The 21,241-nt window shown below is 36.6% G+C and overlaps 1 protein-coding gene across 32 annotated transcripts in view; it reads left to right on the top strand.

The window, feature by feature from the left end:
- KIDINS220 (kinase D interacting substrate 220) overlaps positions 1-21,241 on the top strand; it is a 116,048-nt gene that overhangs the window by 67,825 nt on the left and 26,982 nt on the right. For all 32 annotated transcript variants that reach the window (XR_010149639.1, XR_010149640.1, XR_010149642.1 and 29 more), the window contains 2 exons: positions 18,578-18,756; positions 19,854-20,077. Coding sequence is in view for 27 of the 32 variants with exons in the window: in XM_024354192.3 (XP_024209960.1) it covers positions 18,578-18,756; positions 19,854-20,077 (403 nt within the window). In the remaining 5 variants the exon portion in view is untranslated. The remainder of the gene's footprint in view (positions 1-18,577; positions 18,757-19,853; positions 20,078-21,241) is intronic.

Below are 21,241 nucleotides of genomic sequence, written 5' to 3' on the forward strand. Positions count from 1 at the left end.
TGTGTGCTGTATCAAGTAGGTGTTCCAGTAGATGCAGTGATGTATAATTACTGTCTGCCTATTGAGAAGTGGTACTGAATTGCATCTGGTCTTTGAGGTTTTACAAATCATCTTATTGTGAGATGCATGATTCGTTTTTCTCTTGGTTCTGTAGTACAATATTTTATTGTACATACAAGGTTTTATTTCGTGAATAAATGTTTGTATTATAATACGAGTGCTGTATAATTATGAACGCTTGCTAAGCGGTTAAAACTTAACTTTTAAAAAGATTTAAGTGCCTCATAATAATTCATACCAATATAATGAGGTTTATTTTTCGCATGTTATATTTATACATAAAGCCCTATTTAATGTAAACAGGTAATCCCTTGACACTCTCATCTATCCTCAAGATTGTTGTTGTTATCATTTGTGTGTAAATAAAAATGTGTCATAAAAAAGAATAAGCCTTCGTTTAGGAACTGTGGAGCGACGTCTTAAGAAACAGTAGTGGAAGGAATTTGTGGCTGCTTTAGATTCTTAGACCCTGTCTGAATTGGTTTAGGAGTAGTATATTACTCCAGGAATGTATTTCTAGATTTCAAGAAATTTGTAAACTTGGGCACAGGAGAACTAGTTATCTCACATGGGTCCTTGTTTAAGGAGGTCGAGTCACTTAGTGTTCCTGACCTCCTTCCTTCACGTCAGGTACTTTGCTAGGTGCCTTATGTATTCTTGAAGCTTTGGAAAGTGCAGAGGTGTTAGGTGGGGATAGAATGAGGGATGTGAACTTTGCTTTGCCATTAAACCAACTCATTACTTTAAACTTTGGCATTTGGCAGGCTTGCCATCTATGACTGGGCTGGATTTGGGGTGATTTTGAGATGCTTTTCTTCTCTTTCTGGTGAAATAGGTATATTTAAGTCTTAAATGCCTGCAACTACTTACAAAGAATATTTTGTAGCTAGTCTAAGGAAGAGAAAAAGTATAGTAAGCAATCATTGATAATTCATATGAATTGACTTAAAATAATTATATATAATAAGGATTTGGAATGAAAAACTATAGGAAGACACTTTGATTAACATATTGAAAAGCCAGATATTAAAGTATGTGAGAATAATCTAGATGATTATGTTTCTAGTTAACTGTAGTTGAGTTCTTTGATGCTATTGCTTGTCATTTGAATAAGAGAAAGTTTTATTTACAGCCGACAAAAAGCAGCAGTATGTAATTGATATTCATTTGTTGTGTTAAAGAAATCTGATTTGGTAAAAACAATCAGAAAATAGTATTTTTAACGCTAGTAGTAAAATTTATTTTTTTAATGCATAAAAAGCCTCGTTTATTTTTATAGCAATTTGATGACACATCTGCTGGCTTTATTCAGGTGAAAAAGAAAATGTTGGTTCTTGGTGTTTGGTGAAGTTGTGTTGTTAAATTATTTTCTAAATTGTTCAACTTTTAACAAATGACATTTGATACTAACACTGGAAAGCAATTTCAGCGAATTAAATAGACCCCTCTGTAAACCACGGGAACATTAAGATGACACACTGTTCATTCAAGATGGTTTTAATTGGTACAATTATTGTAATTTTCTTGCAATTATGTGTTGAGTTGAAAGCTTTTGTCTGGATCATTTGAGAGTTTTTTTTTTTTAACATACATTTAGTAAGAAAGGGAGTAAAATAAAAACTAAAAATTTTTTGTCTAGTTTTTATTGCAGCATTTTAGACAACCATTGAAATATTTTAATCTAAAACTTTATTTCTGGCATTTAAAGCAGAATGATAGTGGTTTTTAAAAAAATGAATTTAAGTAGTTTTCATGAAGATAGTGCTTTAAATTTCTGTTTTGACACTGCTCAGTCAATCTTTTACCCAGGCCATGATATGGTCAGAATAAGTTTGCGATAAGGATAACAACATTCTTTATTTTGGTACTTTATTTTGATGTTTAAAGAACAGTTGAATAAGTTCTAAGGGTGCTTCAGAATAGTAGCCATTTTCCATATCATTGAAGTAGCAATTTGCTGTACAGACAATATGGACATCTAATTTATGACTTTAATAGACCTGTTATTTTTAAATTATTCAAGTAATGTTATTTCTATACATTATTTAGGACATTCTCATAATAAAACATCATATTTTATGATAACCTCTCCTGATATTCACCCAAAGCTTTCATAAGCTTCATTTTATCACATGTAGTCATCTCATACCTCTTGTAGTTCTCACTAACCTGCTTGCTCTCTCCATCATTTTCTGGGTGATGATCAGCTCTCCTTCCCTCTCTTCCCCGCCATCATTTGGCCTGGATTATTGCACAAGCTTGTTTCTTTTGCATGTGGACTTAAGTTATGAATGTGGATAGCATGAAAAATTTAACATTAGTTAGTTTAGAGGAAGTTGTTGCTTCACCTCCTTTGTAGTACAAAGTCCATCTTTTGTACTGATAATTTTTCTCTTTAGTTTTTGAGATACTAGCAATATTTATTCCAAAAACTGTTTAATGCATGCTATTTTGGTGTTTTTTATATATAGCTTAGAATCTTCATGAAATTCTTTGTTTTTGATATATGACTTATTTGTAGGTATTGGTGTTGTCATCATTCAAAATTTATTAAATTACTATCTTTTATATAATTATTGTTTCCATCTTTATTCTCAAAACACACTTGCTTTGACTGCAGAGGTTCAATATTTTATCCATATCTTTATCTTTTTAAAGAGAAAGCCTGATCTAGTTATTTGTAAAATTACAAGATAATTCCCCATATAGGAGAGGAAACTAAGCAGGTTTTTACTGAAATAAAGATTGTGTCATCTATAATAGAAATCATGTTTTATCTGGACAGAAATAAATGACATTTGTATATTTGCCAAGTTCAGTGTGAAGAGTGAGCCTGCAAACCTTGTATAAATATACCCATAATCAGATGTAATGTTGACCATTCAATGTGCATTTCTGGCTTTGCATTATTTTTATCCATGTCTTTGTGAAAATTGGACAATTCAGATTTCTAAAGATAAAGGTGAAGGGCATAATTTTTTTAGCTTATTTTGATGTATCTTTAAATCATGCCTACTTTTGTTGTTTGGAGAAAACAGTGAAATGCATTAAACTGACGTGTTTGGCTTTTTTTTAGTTTGCCTATTTGTGTATTTTGCTACTTATTTATTTTGTTGTTGTTACTAGATTTCCAGCAACATCCAAAGATGTGAGAGAAATTAAGGGGAGAAAGCTTAAAATTCATTCATTTATTCAGAAAACAGTTATTGGACACCTATTATGGACCAGGCACAGTTCTGGGAGCTTGGGTGTATCCATGAACAAAACCAGCAAAGATCCCTGCCCCGAGGAGCTTGCAGTCTATCAGAGAGTGATGGGTAATAAACAACATATATAATACATAATTAGCATGTTAAAAGGCAGCAAGTGTGGTGGAAAGAATAAAAGGTAGAAGAGAGTTAAGGAGATGAAGAGTAGTGCAGGTTCTGCATTAAGTAAGGGGATCAGGATTGTCCTCATGGAGAAGGGAAGAGTTGAGGAAGGGTTGAAGGAGGCAAGACAGTTTTCCAGGCAGGTATCTTCCAGGCAGAGGGAACAGTTCCGGGCCAGAGAGCACCCAGAATCAATGTTGAAGGAACAGCAACAAGGGAGCTGATGTGGTGAGATGGGGTGCAGTGAAGCAAGTGAGTAGGAGGTCAGGTCGGGTCACCAGTGGGGTTCATGGACCCCTTTTGGAGGACCATGGTAAGGACTTTGGCTTTTACCCTGAGTAAGATGGGGATTCGTTGCAGGGTCTTGAAAAATGTGTGGCCATTACCCTGATGCTTCAGGGCCTATTTGCTCTATCAGTGCAGCTTGGCCTGAGTTAGGGAAGCCTGTTGATTCAAGGGAGCTTGTTTTGAGACTCTCACGGTGGGAAGGGAATAGGAATGAACCTGGGTGGAAAAATTAAGGTAAATGAAAAGTTCAGAAGGTAATTGGCTATCCCACAGTAAAGATGAAATGATTAATAGAGTCGGGCATGGTGGAGTATGCCTGTAATCCCAGCTACTCGGGAGGCTGAGGTAGGAGGATCACTTGAGCCTGGGAGTTGGAGGCTGCAGCGTGCCATGACTGTGCCTGTGAATAGCTACCACACTCCAGCCTGGGTGACTAGTGAAACCTTGTCTTTTAAAGATAATAAAAGTTGGGTTATAGAAATAGCACATTGTGGCATTTTCTATGTGAGCTAGGAAGTAAATAACCTCACCTACAGTCCTGTTGCAGGGTATTGAAAGAAAATTAGTTATTCTAAACATCTGCAAGAATTTATAAGACTAATTTCCCTTTGTGTCTCCCCTGTCGCAATACTTTCTTGTTTCTTAGGATCGTTTTATTCTTTATTTTTTAATGATGGATTTATAGCCAACTTTTTGTATCATTTAAAAAACTGCCTTCCTTCCTGTTTTTTGCCATGGTCTGGCTCTCTGATATACAAACCCCTGGTTGAGAGTGAATGAAAGGTGATTTTTGTGGCATTGAAGACTGCTAGGTGTAGGAAAGATATCATGGGCAGGAGAGCAACTAATGAGTTGCTTTTAGAATAATAATGATTTTGACTTATAGATAGTATAAAGTGCAAATGATGGTCTGTGCATATCAAATTGGGCTCTAAAGACAAAAGGATATAATTGGTCAAAATCTGTATTCAGGCACCAGGTTTCTGCTGGAGTTCGCAGTGTCCTCAGCCTGGCTCCGGCTCCTTCTCCCTCTTACTGTTTACTTTTCATGTGCTCTTCTCTTTGGCCCCTCCCACCTCCTTCTTCTGGTCTCATCTTAACTATTACTGCCTTAGGAAGCCTTTTGTTACCAAGCCCCCCCATCCTTCGAGGCTTTATTAGATGAGTCCTTTATGTACTAGTGTGTTCTTTCATAACACTGGCCATAGTTACCTTCTTATACATATTTGCATTGCTATTTCTTTAATATTTGTCTCCTGAATGAGACTATACACTTCATGAACTGTAACTTTCTTAAACATTGCTGAATTTTTTTGCTTCTAGACAAGTGATCAGTATTTAGGCAGTAGTGGGTATTTCTGAAAGAATAAAGAAATCTGATGATAACTTTTGGATTGAGGAAGGCATGAATTGGGGAGGTGGTAGATGAGAAGCCTCACTTTATCTTGAAGAGAATACTGTCCATCCAGATACTTCATTCTTTAGGCTTAAATATGGGTAAAATGTTTCTTTTGTTATATACCAGTATATCCCTGGGCCGGACACATAGTAGCTTCTCAGTACACATTGACTGAATGATGACTGTATATTTCACCTAACACTTGGCGGCTTCTGCCTTATGTCAGGTGATGCTAAAATCACAGCAGTGTTTTTGAAGGCATTCCCTGTAACTCTGAGTTCAGCTGCATTTCTAAGGTTTCTTACATTCATAATCCATTTATGAATGCCATGGTCTGGTGGAGTTGCTCTGTGTTTTTTAAAATTTTTATTTCAATAGCTTTTGGAGTACAAGTGGTTTTTTGTTGCATGGATGAATTATTTAGTGGTGTATTCTGAGATTTAGTGCACCCATTATCCAAGTAGTGTGGATTGTACCCAATATGTAGTTTTTTTTCCCTAGCCTTCCTCCCATCCTGTCCCTTCTGAGTCTCTAAAGTCTATTATTTTACTCTGTATGCCTTTGCTTACTCATAACTTGGCTCCCACTTATAAGTAAGAACATATGGTTGTTGGTTTTCCACTCTTGTGTTACTTCACTTAGAATAATGGCTTCAAGCTCCATCCAAGTTGCTGCAAAATATGTTATTTTGTTCCTTTTAATGGCTGAGTAGTATTCCATGGTGTATATAAACCACATTTTCTTTATCCACTCATTAGTCAGTGGGTACTTAGGTTGGTTCCACATCTTTGCAATTGTGAATTGTGCTGCTATAAACATATATGTGCAAGTGTCTTTTTCATATAATGACTCTTTTCCCTTTGGGTAGATACCTAGTGATGGGCTTGCTGGATCAAATGGTGGATCTACATTTAGCTCTTTGAGGAAATCTCCATACTGTTTTCCATAGAGGTTGTACTAATTTACATTCTGGTGGAGTTGCTTTGGATTGACTACTTCTAGACAGGTTCCTCTCACTTCAGAGTCTTCTTAGAGACTCAGTTTCTTCTTAGAGACTTGCTGTCAGAATTGTTTTTAAAAGGCCATGTACTTAGATGACTCCAGTTCTGTTGTGCTAAACATTTTAATTATGTTCATTTATTAAACAAATATTTATAGAATTTATTATATGCAGGGCACAGTCTAATAAAAGTAGTAGCTAATATATTATGTGAGCCCTCATTCTGTCCCATGCATTGGATTAAGCACTTTACCTAGCTTATCACATTTAATGCAAGTTGCATATCCCTAATCTGAAAATCTGAAATCTGAAATGCCCCCAAATCTGAAACTGAGTGCCAACGTGATGTTCAAAGGAAATGCTCACTGGAGCATTTGGGATTTTGGATTTTTGGATTAGGGATGCTCAGCTGGTACTGCCGAAACTCCCAAATCTGAAACACTTCTAGTCCCAAGCATTTCAGATAAGGAATACTCAACCTGTACTTCTAACCCTAAGAGGCAGAGAGCAGGAGTTACCTAAGACCTCACAGCTGTAACTGCGCTTCCCCACGTCTGTTTCTTGGGGCCAGGAGCCTGTCCTCTGTAGCTGCCAGCTAGGCAGTGGGTCTGAGATACCAGAAATATAGAACTAAATATTTTAATTTCCAGATAGATTTTAACTTTTCATTGATATATCTATGAGTATTTAGAATAACTTATTAGGTATCAATGGGAATGTTATAGCAGATAGAAATTTTTCTGCAGTGTTGAATTTATCTTTTCTATTGAAAAACGCGAACAACTTAGCAACATATAAAATCTCAAATAAATGCTTTATTTAGTTCTAATTGTGTCTAGTAACTGTGCTAGGTTTTGTGTGGAAAGCTTTAAAAAATCACTTCTGATATTTAGCACTTAAACATCTGGTACATCTGTTTGTTTAAGCCTTTATACCATTTTATGTCTACTATATGGCTATAATTTTTTCTAGGTAACTTTTTCAATAGGTTTTCTTTTCTTTTTTTCTTTTTTGTTTTTCTTTGAGATGGGGTCTCGCTCTGTCGCCCAGCCTGGAGTGCAGTGGCGCGATCTCGGCTCACTGCAAGCTCCGCCTCCTGGGTTCACGCCATTCTCCTGCCTCAGCCTCCTGAGTAACTGGGACTACAGGCGCCCACCACCATGCCCGGCTAATTTTTTTTGTATTTTTAGTAGAGACGGGGTTTCACTGTGTTAGCCAGGATGGTCTCGATCTCCTGACCTCGTGATCTACCCGCCTCAGCCTCCCAAAGTGCTGGGATTACAGGCATGAGCCACCGCGCCCAGCCAATATGTTTTCTTTTACTTTTGATTTTGAATGTATTTTCTCAGACTTTACTCTCATAATGCCATTTTCAGTGTTTAATGCAAACGTAGAATGAAGAAAAAATATTAAGTGTTCCAAAGTCATGTGTTTCTAACGTCAACATGAAAAACTCAGGTATATTAACCCAGATCTTTATTATCCAAAACCCTTATTGTACGAATTATCTTAAAAGATTTAACATTGAAAAAGTATATAGAACATTCCAAAGTTCTACAGTGTTTGGAATTGTTGGAAACTAATACCAAAGACAATTTCTTGAAATATATGTTTTAATATGTAAGAAATACATGTTTAATATGTAAAAAAAATTATTGCTTGTGCAGGTTTACAGTTTATTTTATAATATAGTAAGAGCATTATGTATAGTTATATTTTTCAAACAAGTCTGATTATTAAATAATTCAGTTTACCAAAAAAATTACATATGCCTTGACAGATCAAGTAGCCAACTTTTTCCAGAAGTTGATTTTTCCAGTAAAGGTTTGTGATTTCAGAATTTCAAATCAAAATATTTAAAGACTTTTTAAAATACAAGAATAAACAAAAGTGATTTGTAACAAAAATGCTAGCTAATTCAAATGCTAAGAAAATGTCTAGCTGCTGGTGTAAAACCATGCTGCAGAAGTGGCTCCAGTTAGCAATATTCAAAAAGTCCACAAGATGGGAGCATTTCACTACAAACGTTATTAGCATGTTTGGCCAAAAATAAGATGTAATACATTTTGCTTTCCCCTTCCATAGAAAAACAAGTCAGAATTTAATGAAAGGTTGAATTTCCTTTTTTGTTGTTGTTAAAAAAAAAAATGGCTTCAGGACATTTTTCAGCACTGAGAATCACGATCATAGGCAAACGAATGGGTATCTATTCATATGACATAGTTTTTAAGTGTTGTACTACTTTTGTCTCCTCAAATTAGTTTAAATTAACTTTTGGGAAAATAGTGGCTATGAAAAAAGAGGAGCATAAAGAAATCGATCTGCTTACACATTTGCATTTAGATATAAAAATATTAAATCCTAAACATTGTAGAACTTCAGTTCTATACTTTTTAAACATTAAATCTTTTAAGAGAACTTGCATAATAAAGATTTTGCCTTAATCTGAAACATATTCATAGATCTACTTTGAGTTCAGAGCCTCCTTTCTCTATGCCTGTCATTCGGTTTTATTACCAAACATTTGCATTCTATATATGATTAATGTAATACACTTTTAGATTTCTTAAAGGCGACAATTGCATGGACAGTTCATCACTTGGTAGCAACTTATGATATTGCTAGTGATGCCTAAAACAGCTATGAAAATTTGATCTCATGTACTTTTGTCGGAACATTTTAAAATATCAAGTATAAACTCTTGATGCCAAAAAGCAGGCTTTGCTTTTTAATGATAGACACTATTTTCACATGGAGTCAGTTATGAATTATTTTGCCTCTCTTACCACTTTACTAAAGTCTTCTCTCATTACCCTAGCTGAAAGTATTGCTTTGTCACCTGAATTACTAATATCTGATTACTTGCATGGTTGTAACTGGGTAAATATCATGCAGTAATACACTATTTTTTAGACTTGTACTCCCAGTGGAAGGCTTTCTCCAGATCTTATGCAAAAGTCCAATAAATAAAGCAGAATTAATACAAGTTTATTGATTCAAATTATAACATTTCCTAACAAATTCAGTTAGTGAGAAAAATGAGCTATTCTGAAGAATATTAAAATTGGAGAATTGTGGACAACTGTTACAATCCTAAATTGGTTTAAACATTTATTTATTTCTCTAATTAGTTTTGGGACTGTAACATTAAGAAAGTCCTAAATCGTGAGTAGACACAAATGTTACCGGTGTTTAAACTTTCTTTGTGATGACAGGATGTTTTCATTTAATCTGATCTAGAAACTTGAAAGATTGATTGGGAATATTGTTTTATAGGTGAATCACCAATAGTATCTTGGAGTTGTTCACATTTCTTATAATTATTTGAAGTGTTCTCTGCTTCTCTGACTAGGTGAAAGTCATGTCATGCAATTTTTAAATCATTTTTACAGTCTTTGCTCAGGCTTCTAGGCTGTTGTGTAGTGTACTGGTTTGCATAATTTTGTAAACAAAAAAGTGCTGATCTGGATTCTGAAAAAATGATGAAGGAAATTAAATATGTGCATGAAGATGGAGGAGAAGCTTTGTTTCAAAGTCTGCAAAAAACTGAAACTAAAAGAAAAACCCAGGATGACTTATGAGCACAGCTTATTTGTTGATCTTCTTCAATTTGTTAAAATATAATATGTAACAGCATTCTTTTCTATTATAGTTTTAAGGAGTTAAAAACGTGTAAGTCATTACCTGAGGGATTTTGAGCCATGTCTGTGGCTCCTGTTTGAACTGGTACAGTGAGCAGTCAGCAGCTTTTGAAGCAGTCAGGAGCAGGTACCCGCTCTGCTGCTATGTCTGTGGTGGTGTTGCATCCATTGCTTACCTCTCTGAGTCTCAGTTTCCTCATGTTAAAAATGGAAATAATAAATACCTTATGGGATGCAGAGAGAGAAGTTAGATAAACTAGGTAAAGCACCTGCCTCAGAGAATGGCAGACAGTAGGTATTCAGCCACTTCGTTCTTCTTAAATTTCCCTCTCAATTCTTCATAACTTTTAAATATAGTTTCCCTGTCAGAGTTTATATAAGAAGAGGGATACAGAGCCCCTAAATGTACCTTCCTCAGAACATTCGACGTAGTAGACATGAATGAAGACAGTGCCTTACCAGTATTGTACTTGAACCTAGGCAGATACCCCTTTTGAGTTTTTATCTTTTACCCTCCCTGGTTGTTGATTGTTTTTTCATCCATCTAGTTGCCAGAATTGCAGCCTTAAAGCCAAAGAGAGTTTTTGTATATGATGACATTCTACTGAGTTTAAGGGTTTTTTTAATCCTTTAAATTACATGCGTACAAGTTTCCTTCCTTCATATAAAAACATAATCTTGGGCCCTGATGTTCTGGCCAAATAGATCATCTTGGAGATATACACCCTCGGTGGGAAATAGTTTTTGTTTAATGTAGAGTAATCTCTTCTAGTAAGTGAAATAATAACTTTGTTTAGCTCTGCCAATGGTTTCCAGGGCAGCTTATACAAGTGCTTTTATGGTTTGCACTATTTAACCCTAATCACACCGTCCTTAAACACATAAGTCAAACACATTAGATACTTGCAAATGTCTTCTTTTAAACCAGAAATAGACAAACACACTTGAAGAAGGCATGCCATGATGATCTGTTTGGCCTGCAGAATATATAAGCACTTCGTTGTTTCCTAGTGTAGTTACTCAATAAGATGCCTAAAATGCAAACTTACTTTTGTAGACCTTGAAAAGTGAGTGTCAGTGAGAACACCTGGCACTGTTCGCATTGTTGTCTTGAGAATATTCTGTGACCACCACACGAGCATAGATGCCTCTTTTCTCTTCTGGCAAGTTCTTTTCTCTGTTGAGAGTTGTTGTGTACTTAATGCAGTCTTCTGCATGTGGGCAGCTTCAGCTCTTAGTACTTTTATTACTTTGGCTGTGGCAGACAAAGTGTCTACTTTCTGACCCCCTAAGCTAATGTTCTTTCCAACATGGTAGGAAAGGTGACTCATGGAATAGTTATGAAAATACTTTTACAAGAATATTAGGAATGATTAAAACTTATGGGATGCAGCAAAGGCAGTGCTCAGAGGGAAATTTATGGCTGTAAATGCGTACATTAAAAAAAGAGAAAGATATTAAATTAACACCCTAACCTAACACCTCGAGGAGCTAGAAAAAGAAGAGCAAATTAAACTCCAAGCTAGCAGAAGGAAGGAAATAATAAAGGTTAGAGTGGAGAGACATAAAACAGAGAGCAGAATAACAATAGAAAAAAAGCAATGAAACCAGAAGTATTTTCCTTGAAAATACCAGCAAATTGACAGATCCAGTGTGGAAGTCCAGGCTCAGAGGCAGATCCAAAGGCCAAGGTGAGCAGAGGTGCCTCGAGTTGGAGTTGCTGCTGAGACCAGGATCTGTTCCTGAGGATTGGTGAGGGTGAACAGGGCTTAATCATGGTAGATTTTTCTCAAGTATTTTTTCCAGTCTGTTTGGAACCTGGGAAGTGAGGATTTTAATTTGGGGATTACATAGACAGGAAAAACCACAATTTTATGCAGATTACAGGTTGGAAAAGTCATTACTAACATTCCTATCATCAGATTTAATGTTGAGATGGCAACTTATAAAAGCCATACAGGGCTGGGCGCAGTGGCTCACACCTGTAATCCCAGTACTTTAGCAGGCCGATGCAGGCAGATCACCTGAGGTCAGGAGTTCGAGACCAGCCTGGCCAGCATGGTGAAACCTCGTCTCTACTAAAAATACAAAAATTAGCCAGGCGTGGTGGCTGGTGCCTGCACTCCCAGCTACTCAGGAGGCTGAGGCAGGAGAATTGCTTGAACCCAGGAGGCAGGGGTTGCAGTGAGCCGAGATTGCACCACTGCACTCCAGCCTGGGCAACAAGAGTGAAACTCCATCTTAAAAACAAAACCAACAAAGAAAACATACAGAATTCCAAGTCCAGGATTTAGGAGGACAGAGCCATACTGAAGATGTTATTATTCAAACACAGATGCTGTGGAGCAGACAGTTGTGACCGAGACCGAATTGGCATTTCCAAGTCAGTGTTAGTTGCCATGTTGATGGAGAGCTGAGAAAAGCCATTTTAATGGCATTTGCAAATAAGCAGGACATGGAACAGGCCATGACTCCCTCAGAGATGCACATTCACTTGGGTTATCTGCCTCGAAGGACTGAAAATGGCAAATATTCAAAACTTCAGCAACCAGAGGTACTGGCCTTCATGAGACAACGGAATGGGTAGTTGAAACATTAAAGAGCAAACAACAGTACAGTCACTTCTGCTCCTCTGAAATGAAGACGGCCTCACATATCCCTTTGGAAACAATCAAGTGTGCTTCTCATGACTAAAGGTTAAAGCTGTAAGACTGTTGGCATTTACTGAACTGACTGTGACATTAGTAATAAATATAAAAAATAGATATTTAGTTGAAAGGGTAATTCATCTTGATTGAGCCAATTGTGTTCTATGTTGTAGGACATGCTGCTTCCTTGCTTTCTTAATGTTAAGTACACATTCCATTTGTATGGGATTTTTATTCAAATAGTCCTATTAAAGTATGCACTTTTGTTGGGAAAAAACAAACCCTATTTTTTGAACTAATGGTTGCATCTTGTTTGTATAAACACTAGTAAATATCTTAACTCTTTTTTTTTTCCTAAAATGAATTTGCAAAGATTGGACTAAATAGAATAGACTAGGAAATAGTGTGGGTAGCATAGTCTTCATTTTCTTAATTGATCACTTTATATTAAGCTGTTTTGTTTAAAAGCTTTTGGTTGTAGGCCTGACATTGAGATCATCATTTTAGTGGTTAACTTTACTGACTTATCTGCAGCTAACATCGTACTCCGTGGTGAAAGACTGAAATTATCCCTCCTAAGTTAAAAGAACAAGACAAGGATGCCTGCTGCTATGTACGAATGCTTGTGTCCTGCCAAAATTTTCGTGTTGAAGCCCAAACCCCCAGTATGATATTATTTAGAGTTGGTGCCTTTGGTAATTAGGTTTAGATGAGGTCATGAGGGTGGAATCCTCGTATGGGATTAGTGCCCTCCTAAGAAGAAACCAGAGAGCTTCTCTCTCTCTCTCTCTCTGTAGCGTCCTTGATGTCAGGACCTAGGAAGAAGATCATTTGCAAACCAAAAAGAAGGCCCTTACCAGAACCTGACCATCTGGCACTTTGATCTCTGACTTCCAGCCTCCAGAACTTCAAGAAATAAATGTCTGCTATTTAAGCCACCCAGCCTATGGTATTCTGTTATAGCAGCCTGAGTTAACTAAGATACCCACTTTCACCACTGCTATTCAACATTGCACTAGAAGCTGTAGCCATTGCAATTGGACAAGCAAAATAAATAAAAGAATCCAGATTGGATGATTCTTCTATATATAGAAAAATCCCAAAGAGCCCACAGAAAGCTATTAGAGCTAATTAATCAGCAAAGTTTGCAGGATACAGATCAACACACAAAAATCAGTTGTGTTTCTGTACACCTTCAGTGAACAATCTGAAAGGAAATTAAGAAGGCAGTTCATTTTACAGTAGCATCTAAAAGAATAAAATATCTCAGAATAACTTTAACCAAGAAAGTTAAAGACTTGTACACTGACAACTTAAAAAAATTGCTAAAAGAAATTAAAGAAGATCTAAATAAGTGGGAAGACATCCTGTGCTCATGGGTAGGAAGACTAAATATTAGGATGTCAATACTACCTGAAGTGATCTACAGATTCAATATTATACCTATCAAAATTCCAGTAGCCTTGTTTTGCAGAAACAGAAAACTGATCCTTCAGTTCATATGCAATTGCAAGACACCTCAAATAACCAAGCAACCTTGAAAAAGAAGAACAAAGTTGGAGGACTGACACCTCTCGATTTCAAACATACTACAAAGCTACAGTAATCAAAACAATGTGTCACAGGCATGAGGATGGACATATAGAGCAATAGAATATAATTGAGAATCAAGAAAAACCCATACATCTATGTCCAGTTGGGTTTTGGCAAAGATGCCAAGTCCATTTGATGGGGGAAAGGACAGACTCTTCAACAAGTGGGGCTGGGATAACTAGATTTCCACATGCAAAAGAATGAAGTTGGACCCCTACCCCACACCATGTACAAAATTGACTCCAGATGGATCAACCTATGCTTTCCCAAGCACAAGGTTTTGTCAGTATCAGAAAGGACAATTAAGGTGAAAATTATTCTATTTTAAAGGGGTAGAGTTCTTGAGGAAGAACACCTTTTTGTGCATGTGTAGTTTATTCCTTCTACAAATATTTATTGGACAACAGTGTTGCGACAGTATTCTGTGCAGGCCACTGGAGATACAGTGGTGGAAAAAACTAAACTTGTTCCCAGTTTTAATGGAATTTCCAGTCTAGATTGGGAGATAAACATTAAGAAAGTAATTCCACTAGTGCAGAATTATGATACATATTATGCAAGAAAGTATATATGCTCTGGGGGCTTGTAATGAAGGAACATAAGTTGGTCTCCAGGATGCTCTCTGAGGAGGGGGAAATTGCACTGAGCACAAAGGATGGGTAGGAATTAACAGGGTGAAGATGGAAGGGTGTAGCCAGCTCCTGAGGTATCCAGGGCTTTTGCCTTTTCACAGATGGCAGTGGGTGTATAAATGGACTCCATTTTTTCTTTGTTTCTGACTTTTTGGCTGCAATGCCAAGTGGCTGTTTTCTGTCTGTGTGTTCTGTCTGTCTCCCAGAATCTCCAAAGTGTTCTGTTCATGGATGATATTTAATAAATGGACATTCACTGGTAGAAAGTATTTGAGAGTCTATTAGAAGTTAAATTTGTTTCAAGGCAATAAAATTCTAAGGCATTTAAGAGTTTTCTCTGTTTAAATTTTTAAACAAAATGTGTCTTATTTTTTAACATCCTACTAAATAATGACATTATTAGGCAGCTACTTTTAGATAAAATGTGATAAATAATACTTTCTTCATAAATTCTGCTCTAAGAATCTGTTTATATTTTGATTTAAAATAGAAGTCTTTTATGTAATTTAAAACCTCATTTTGAATGGAAGTGATATGAATAGTTTATGCAATTTCTGCCAAGGAATTAATATGGACTTTGTAAAAACCACTGTCATTTATAATCAAAATGCTTTTAACTTACATTGATGTTGGCATTAACAAGTATTGCTAGATTGGTAGCATAGAAGGAAATTGCATTTAGACTTACTAGGAGCTCATTGATGCCTGAGGTTTTATAATGCTTTCTTTGGGCCATTTAACTGCTGGCAACTTTAATTCACATGATTCATAATGCTGGAAATTCAAATTCACTCTTAACTGAAAAGTGAAGTTACTTAAATTCTTTAAATGCTAACCTTTGGAAAAATATCTGAAAAATAAAGGCACATATGATTTTGATGGCCCACTGCCAAAAGATTATCATTTACATAAATATCTCTTTCAGCAGAAGAGTTTAATGTATTGAGCTCAGAAGGTTAGAATAGAGACTTCAATCTGGAAGCCAGCAGTAGCCTGTTGGCTTGTGAACAGCAGCATTGTTCATCATACTGAGAACACTGTTGCATTCAGGCAGAAGCAGAGCTGGCATTAAAATGCAGTTAATTTGTTTCATGTGACTTGTCAGCTGTGTGTTTTTATCTAAATCTTTCTAGCTTCTCTTTTTAGTATTTTGTGTTCAACTCCTGCAATAGATGAACTACCTATTTAACTGTTTAAGCTCTGATTTTATCACCACTTGCAACCATTCTCCAGGTTTTCCACTTCATTTTAAATATATTTAATAATCAGTTTGAACACGATTTTAATGTATTAAAAGTAACCCCATCTCAGAGGGCTTTTCTGTCTTGTGCATGTGTCTGTGTCTGTAAAACGGACTTTCTGAAATTAATTAAGATAAAATTGCTACCCTTATTTTCTCCCCAGCACCCCATTCTCTTCTTGGTTGCTAATTGTGTTCTCTGGGTTTTTCCCTTAGATGACTTTCAATATTTGGCTACTAGCCAAGTATTGGGTCTGAGCAGTAAAGTGCTAGTCCCAAAGAAATGATATAACTGTTACTAACATTAGAATAAGGTTCCCGGGCCGGGCGCGGTGGCTCACGCCTGTAATCCCAGCACTTTGGGAGGCCGAGGCGGGTGGATCACGAGGTCAGGAGATCGAGACCATCCTGGCTAACACGGTGAAACCCCGTCTCTACTAAAAATACAAAAAATTAGCCGGGCGTGGTAGCGGGCGCCTGTAGTCCCAGCTACTCGGGAGGCTGAGGCAGGAGAATGGCGTGAACCCGGGAGGCGGAGCTTGCAGTGAGCCGAGATCGCGCCACTGCACTCCAGCCTGGGCGACAGAGCGAGACTCCGTCTCAAAAAAAAAAAAAAAAAAAAAAAAAAAAAAAAAAAAAAAAAAAAGAATAAGGTTCCCATTTCACTTTTTGAAGGGCGTGAAAATCTTACTGCTCCTCTGCAACTGTGCTCACTTAGTATAATCTAACAGTTAATATTCTTGTTTAATTGGAAGGATATATCCAGTGATTTTTAAACAACTTTTGGAGGTGTAATTGACATACAATAAACTGCCATATTTAAATTGACCAATCTCACGAGTTTGATAAATGTATATACCCACAAAGTCATTACCACAATCAAGAGAGTAAATGTTTCCATCAGTTCTAAAATTTTCCACCTCTTCCTTTGATACCCTCCCTTGTCTCCCTCCTGCCTCACATTCCTAACTTCACAGCAAACCTTGCTCTGCATTGATACTTTAGATTGGTTTGCATTTTCTAGTTTTATACAAATGAAAACATACTGCTGTACACTCTTTATTGGTTGGATTAATTTATTGAGAGATTCATCCATGTTCTTTGTATCAGTAGTTCATTTTTTTTGGCTGAGTAGTATTCCATTGTGTGGATATACCACTATTTATTTATCCTTCCATCTGTTAGTGGACATTTGATTTGTTTCTAGTTTTCTCATCTACCTCTTGTCTTTTAACTTCTCTTTCTTTTTCTTCCGTTTATCCCTCGGTGATGCGTTCTTGCTTACTGCCTTAGATCAGGAATTGTCAACATTTGACCATTTTTGACCTACAAAAACTACAGTTTCATACAGTAGTGTTTAATAAGTGTTTTTAATTGAATATTACTTATTTTTACATTCAAGAGTCTCTGCATGATACAGAATTGTTTACATATTGCTTGAACTCAGTTATACAAAACATTCTGCATAATAAAAGACTAAGTGACATATTATATTAGGAGGTATTGTGTCTGATTGGTTAAAGTATGTTTTTTCCTGTCTGTTTTTCTATCTTATGTATATACATATATAGTAAGCATATATTACTTTTACAATAGGAAACAAAACCCTTTTTAAAAAAGGAAAAACTTAGCTTTTTTTTAAATCTGTGTAATTTATTTATAAGTTCTTCATTTCTTGTTTTCTTTGCAAAGGAAAAACTGTGGTATTCTATTTAAAACGGGTTTCAGAACCAGTCAGATTTGCTTTTGTAGTTGTGTGACTTTGGGCCATCTGTTTAATTTGTCTGAGGCCACTGTCCTCATCTGTAAAGCAATAACTCAATGAATCTTCATTGAGGGGTGACCCTTAGCCAGCTTAGGTGACCCTGAGCATATGACACACCTGTGCATGTGCGGCTTTCCTTCTGTTTTCCCACCCAAGTCCTGCCATGGCCAAAGGCAGTAGAATTCTGGCCGTACTCATTGTTACCTTTTTTTGTAACCATACTACTTTTTTGAGTTTCTTTCTCTTTTATTAAAAAAAAAAAATTTTAGACTGGATGAGGTGGCTCATGCCTGTAATCCCAATAGGGAGGCCAAGGTGAATGGAATGCTTGAGCCCAGGTGTTCAAGAGCCTCCTGGGCAACATGGCGAAATCTCGTCTGTATAGAAAAATACAAAAATTAGCCAGGCATGGTGGCATGAGCCTGTAGTTTTAGCTACCCTGGAGGCTGAGGTGGGAGGAAAGCTTGAGTTGGGAGGCAGAGGTTGCAATGAGCCAAGACTGCACCACTGCACTCCAGCCTGGGTGGCAGAACAAGATTCTGTCTCAAAAAAAAACCTAAAAATTAAAAATAGATTTTTTGGCCGGGCATGATGGCTCACACCTGTAATCCCAGCACTTTGGGAGACTGAGGTGGGTGGATCAACTTAGATCAGGAGTTCGAAACCAGCCTGGCCAACATGGTGAAACCCCGTCTCTACTAATAATACAAAAATTAGCTGGGCATGGTAGTGCACACCTGTAACCCCAGCCACTAGGAAGGCTGAGGCAGGAGAATCGCTTGAACCTGGAGGCAGAGGTTGCAGTGAGCCGATGTGTAATTAGACCAAATCCATCAGACCAAGATGTGTAATTGTTGTATAAGTAACTTCAGGTGACACGCAGAATTTACCTTTCTAATAGTGACATTAATAACCTTTTTCATTGATTTCTTATTTGAAGAATATCAAAGAATATTCCAACAACTAAGGATGTTGAGCCACTTCTTGAAATTGATGGAGATATAAGAAATTTTGAAGTGTTTTTGTCTTCAAGGACCCCAGTTCTTGTGGCTCGAGATGTAAAAGTCTTTTTGCCATGCACTGTAAACCTAGATCCCAAACTACGGGAAATTATTGCAGGTGGGTATTAGTAGTAAATTTAATTTTTCATCTAAAGTTCTAAGAATTTTTCATGTTTCTAACTTATTTGTGTACATTTCTCCTGCTCTTTGAAAAACCAAGAGGTATTGAACTAAGCACTACACAGAAAAATTAATGAAATTAAAGATTAGGAGTCTTGGCATCCTTTTGAGAATGTTAAGAAAATCCTGTTAGTATTTGTGGATCTCACTTTATTATGATCCCTGTCCCCACCCCTCCCGCCCCCACCCAAGTCTTTGGAACTTTGGAATTGGATTTCTTTTAACATACAGTCATGACTTCATGATATCCATTCATTGTAATTTGCTTGTCACCAGTCTTTGGTTCTTAACAGGGATCTCTATCCAGAGAAATAAGAAAATCTTTATATTACTTTTCAGATATTAACTTAAATCTGGGGACTAGAGCTTCAGGGTAGTGACATTAAGGCTTTGGAATAAATGAAGTTCTGGAGGTACCACTCTATGCACGTGCACACACATAAAACCTTCATCGAAACAGTCTTTTGTATGACATGGCTCTGCTGACCTGCCTTTGAGTTTTCCAGGAACTGTGAAGAGATCACCTTAAACTACTTCTGTATTCTATTTTCTAGGTACCTGTTACAAGGCTGATGTCAAAGGGTATTACATGGCTGTGGAATTTGTTGTTGTTCAGAGGTGGATGAGTCTCATAATTTGCAAACCCACAGTCTTTGCTAACATTATATGTGTTAATACCCAACAAATATGAGTTATTAATACTTGATAACGTTATGAATAAAAATAATTGTTAGAATATCTTAAATCCTTTAAGAGTTAGAGAAGAGTCAATAGTTCCAATAACTGAAGAGAAGAATCCAGATATTGGTGACTTCGAATGGTGAAAATGCTTTTTTGCAAAGTAGCTGGGCATTTCTCACTAAAAGGCCTGTGAGTTTTCAAGATTTTCTGTCTTCTTTTTTAATCTAGTTGGAATCCGTGGCAAGAGTGATAAAGTCATGTTTCTGCCTAGTAACTAAAGAAGAATGTGATAATTGGACTGATTCCTAATGTCCTGTTTTCTCTTGCCTTCTGGGGTCTGATTGAATCTTTCAGATGTTCGTGCTGCCAGAGAGCAGATCAGTATTGGAGGACTGGCGTACCCCCCGCTCCCTCTACATGAGGTTCCTCCTAGGGCGCCATCAGGGTACAGCCAGCCCCCATCCGTGTGCTCTTCCACGTCCTTCAATGGGCCCTTCACAGGTGGAGTGGTGTCACCACAGCCTCACAGCAGCTATTACAGCGGCATGACGGGCCCTCAGCATCCCTTCTACAACAGGGTAAGGAAGTTGGAGGCAGCTTTATTTTTAAGAATTTGTTAAACCTCAGTTTTCTGCTTGTGGATTCTGTTTTGGTTTTAAAGCTGTACTTTGGCTTTAGCATAGGAAAAATGTAAAGTTTGAATGTAAAATATAGGACTTTTTGGAAATCAAAATAATTTAGAATTTTAATGTGTTCTAGGTCTCAAGAGAGTCTGAATATTAGATTTTTTTTTCTTTTATTTAGTTTCTTGATAAGTAAATGGACTCCACAGGGTCAGCAGTGACTGTCCTAGCTTCAAAGGAATCTGTTTTTTGTTTGTTTATAAACAAATGTTCTATTTGTTATATCTTGTATAATAGTTTTATTGGCATTTAAAACAATGATAAACTTAAATTCCTATAGTAGTTTAGTAAACCTATACTTAATATATTTTTGTCTTTTAAATGTGAGATAATAATGGGAAAGTACTGCTATGGAACTCAGATGTTTTTCCAAATAATAGCACTGTAGCCCATTTTTAGAGTCTTATGTCAAGTTATCTTCAGTCATCTACAATTTTTTAGTTAAATAGGATAATTTCCCAGATGAAAAGATGAAATGCAACTAATTATCAGTAGTATTCAGGCCCTGTCAAGTTTAGTAGGCCCAAGCTATATTCTCACTTTAATGACCTCAAACACTAATATTTCCTGTAGGAAAATGGAGCATGAACCTGGGGTTACACTTTCTGGAACTGTTCTCTTAAGGTGCATTGCAATTTCTTATTTTTGCTATCTCCCTCTTTAGTCTAATTCGAGAAAACATAGGACCTAGTTAGTCATAGAAGCCTAGTGCCTAAACTGCCTGTGTAAATACATCTCATATGAGCTGGGAAGAAAGAGAATTTAGGATAAATGTGACAAAGAAAGGATTCTAGAATTTAAACTTCCAGTTTTTGAAAAATGTTGGCCATATAAGTAATTAGGTACTGTTTAAAGAGTCCCGAGAAATGTTACTCCGTTTTTCTATTTGGACAAGGAGACAAAGGTGGAATAATAGCATTTTATCATGTATTCCATCTTTTAAAATTTCACTGTGTGGTAGGCAGTGTGAAATGCAGGTTTTTATTTACCAGTCTTAAAATCTGCTGTGTAAGTTTGCATAAAATAGCTCCGTTGATACCAACTGAAAATTTGAAACTG

Source organism: Pan troglodytes, chromosome 12, assembly GCF_028858775.2.
Source record: "Pan troglodytes isolate AG18354 chromosome 12, NHGRI_mPanTro3-v2.0_pri, whole genome shotgun sequence".
Classification (NCBI taxonomy): Eukaryota; Metazoa; Chordata; class Mammalia; order Primates; family Hominidae; genus Pan; species Pan troglodytes.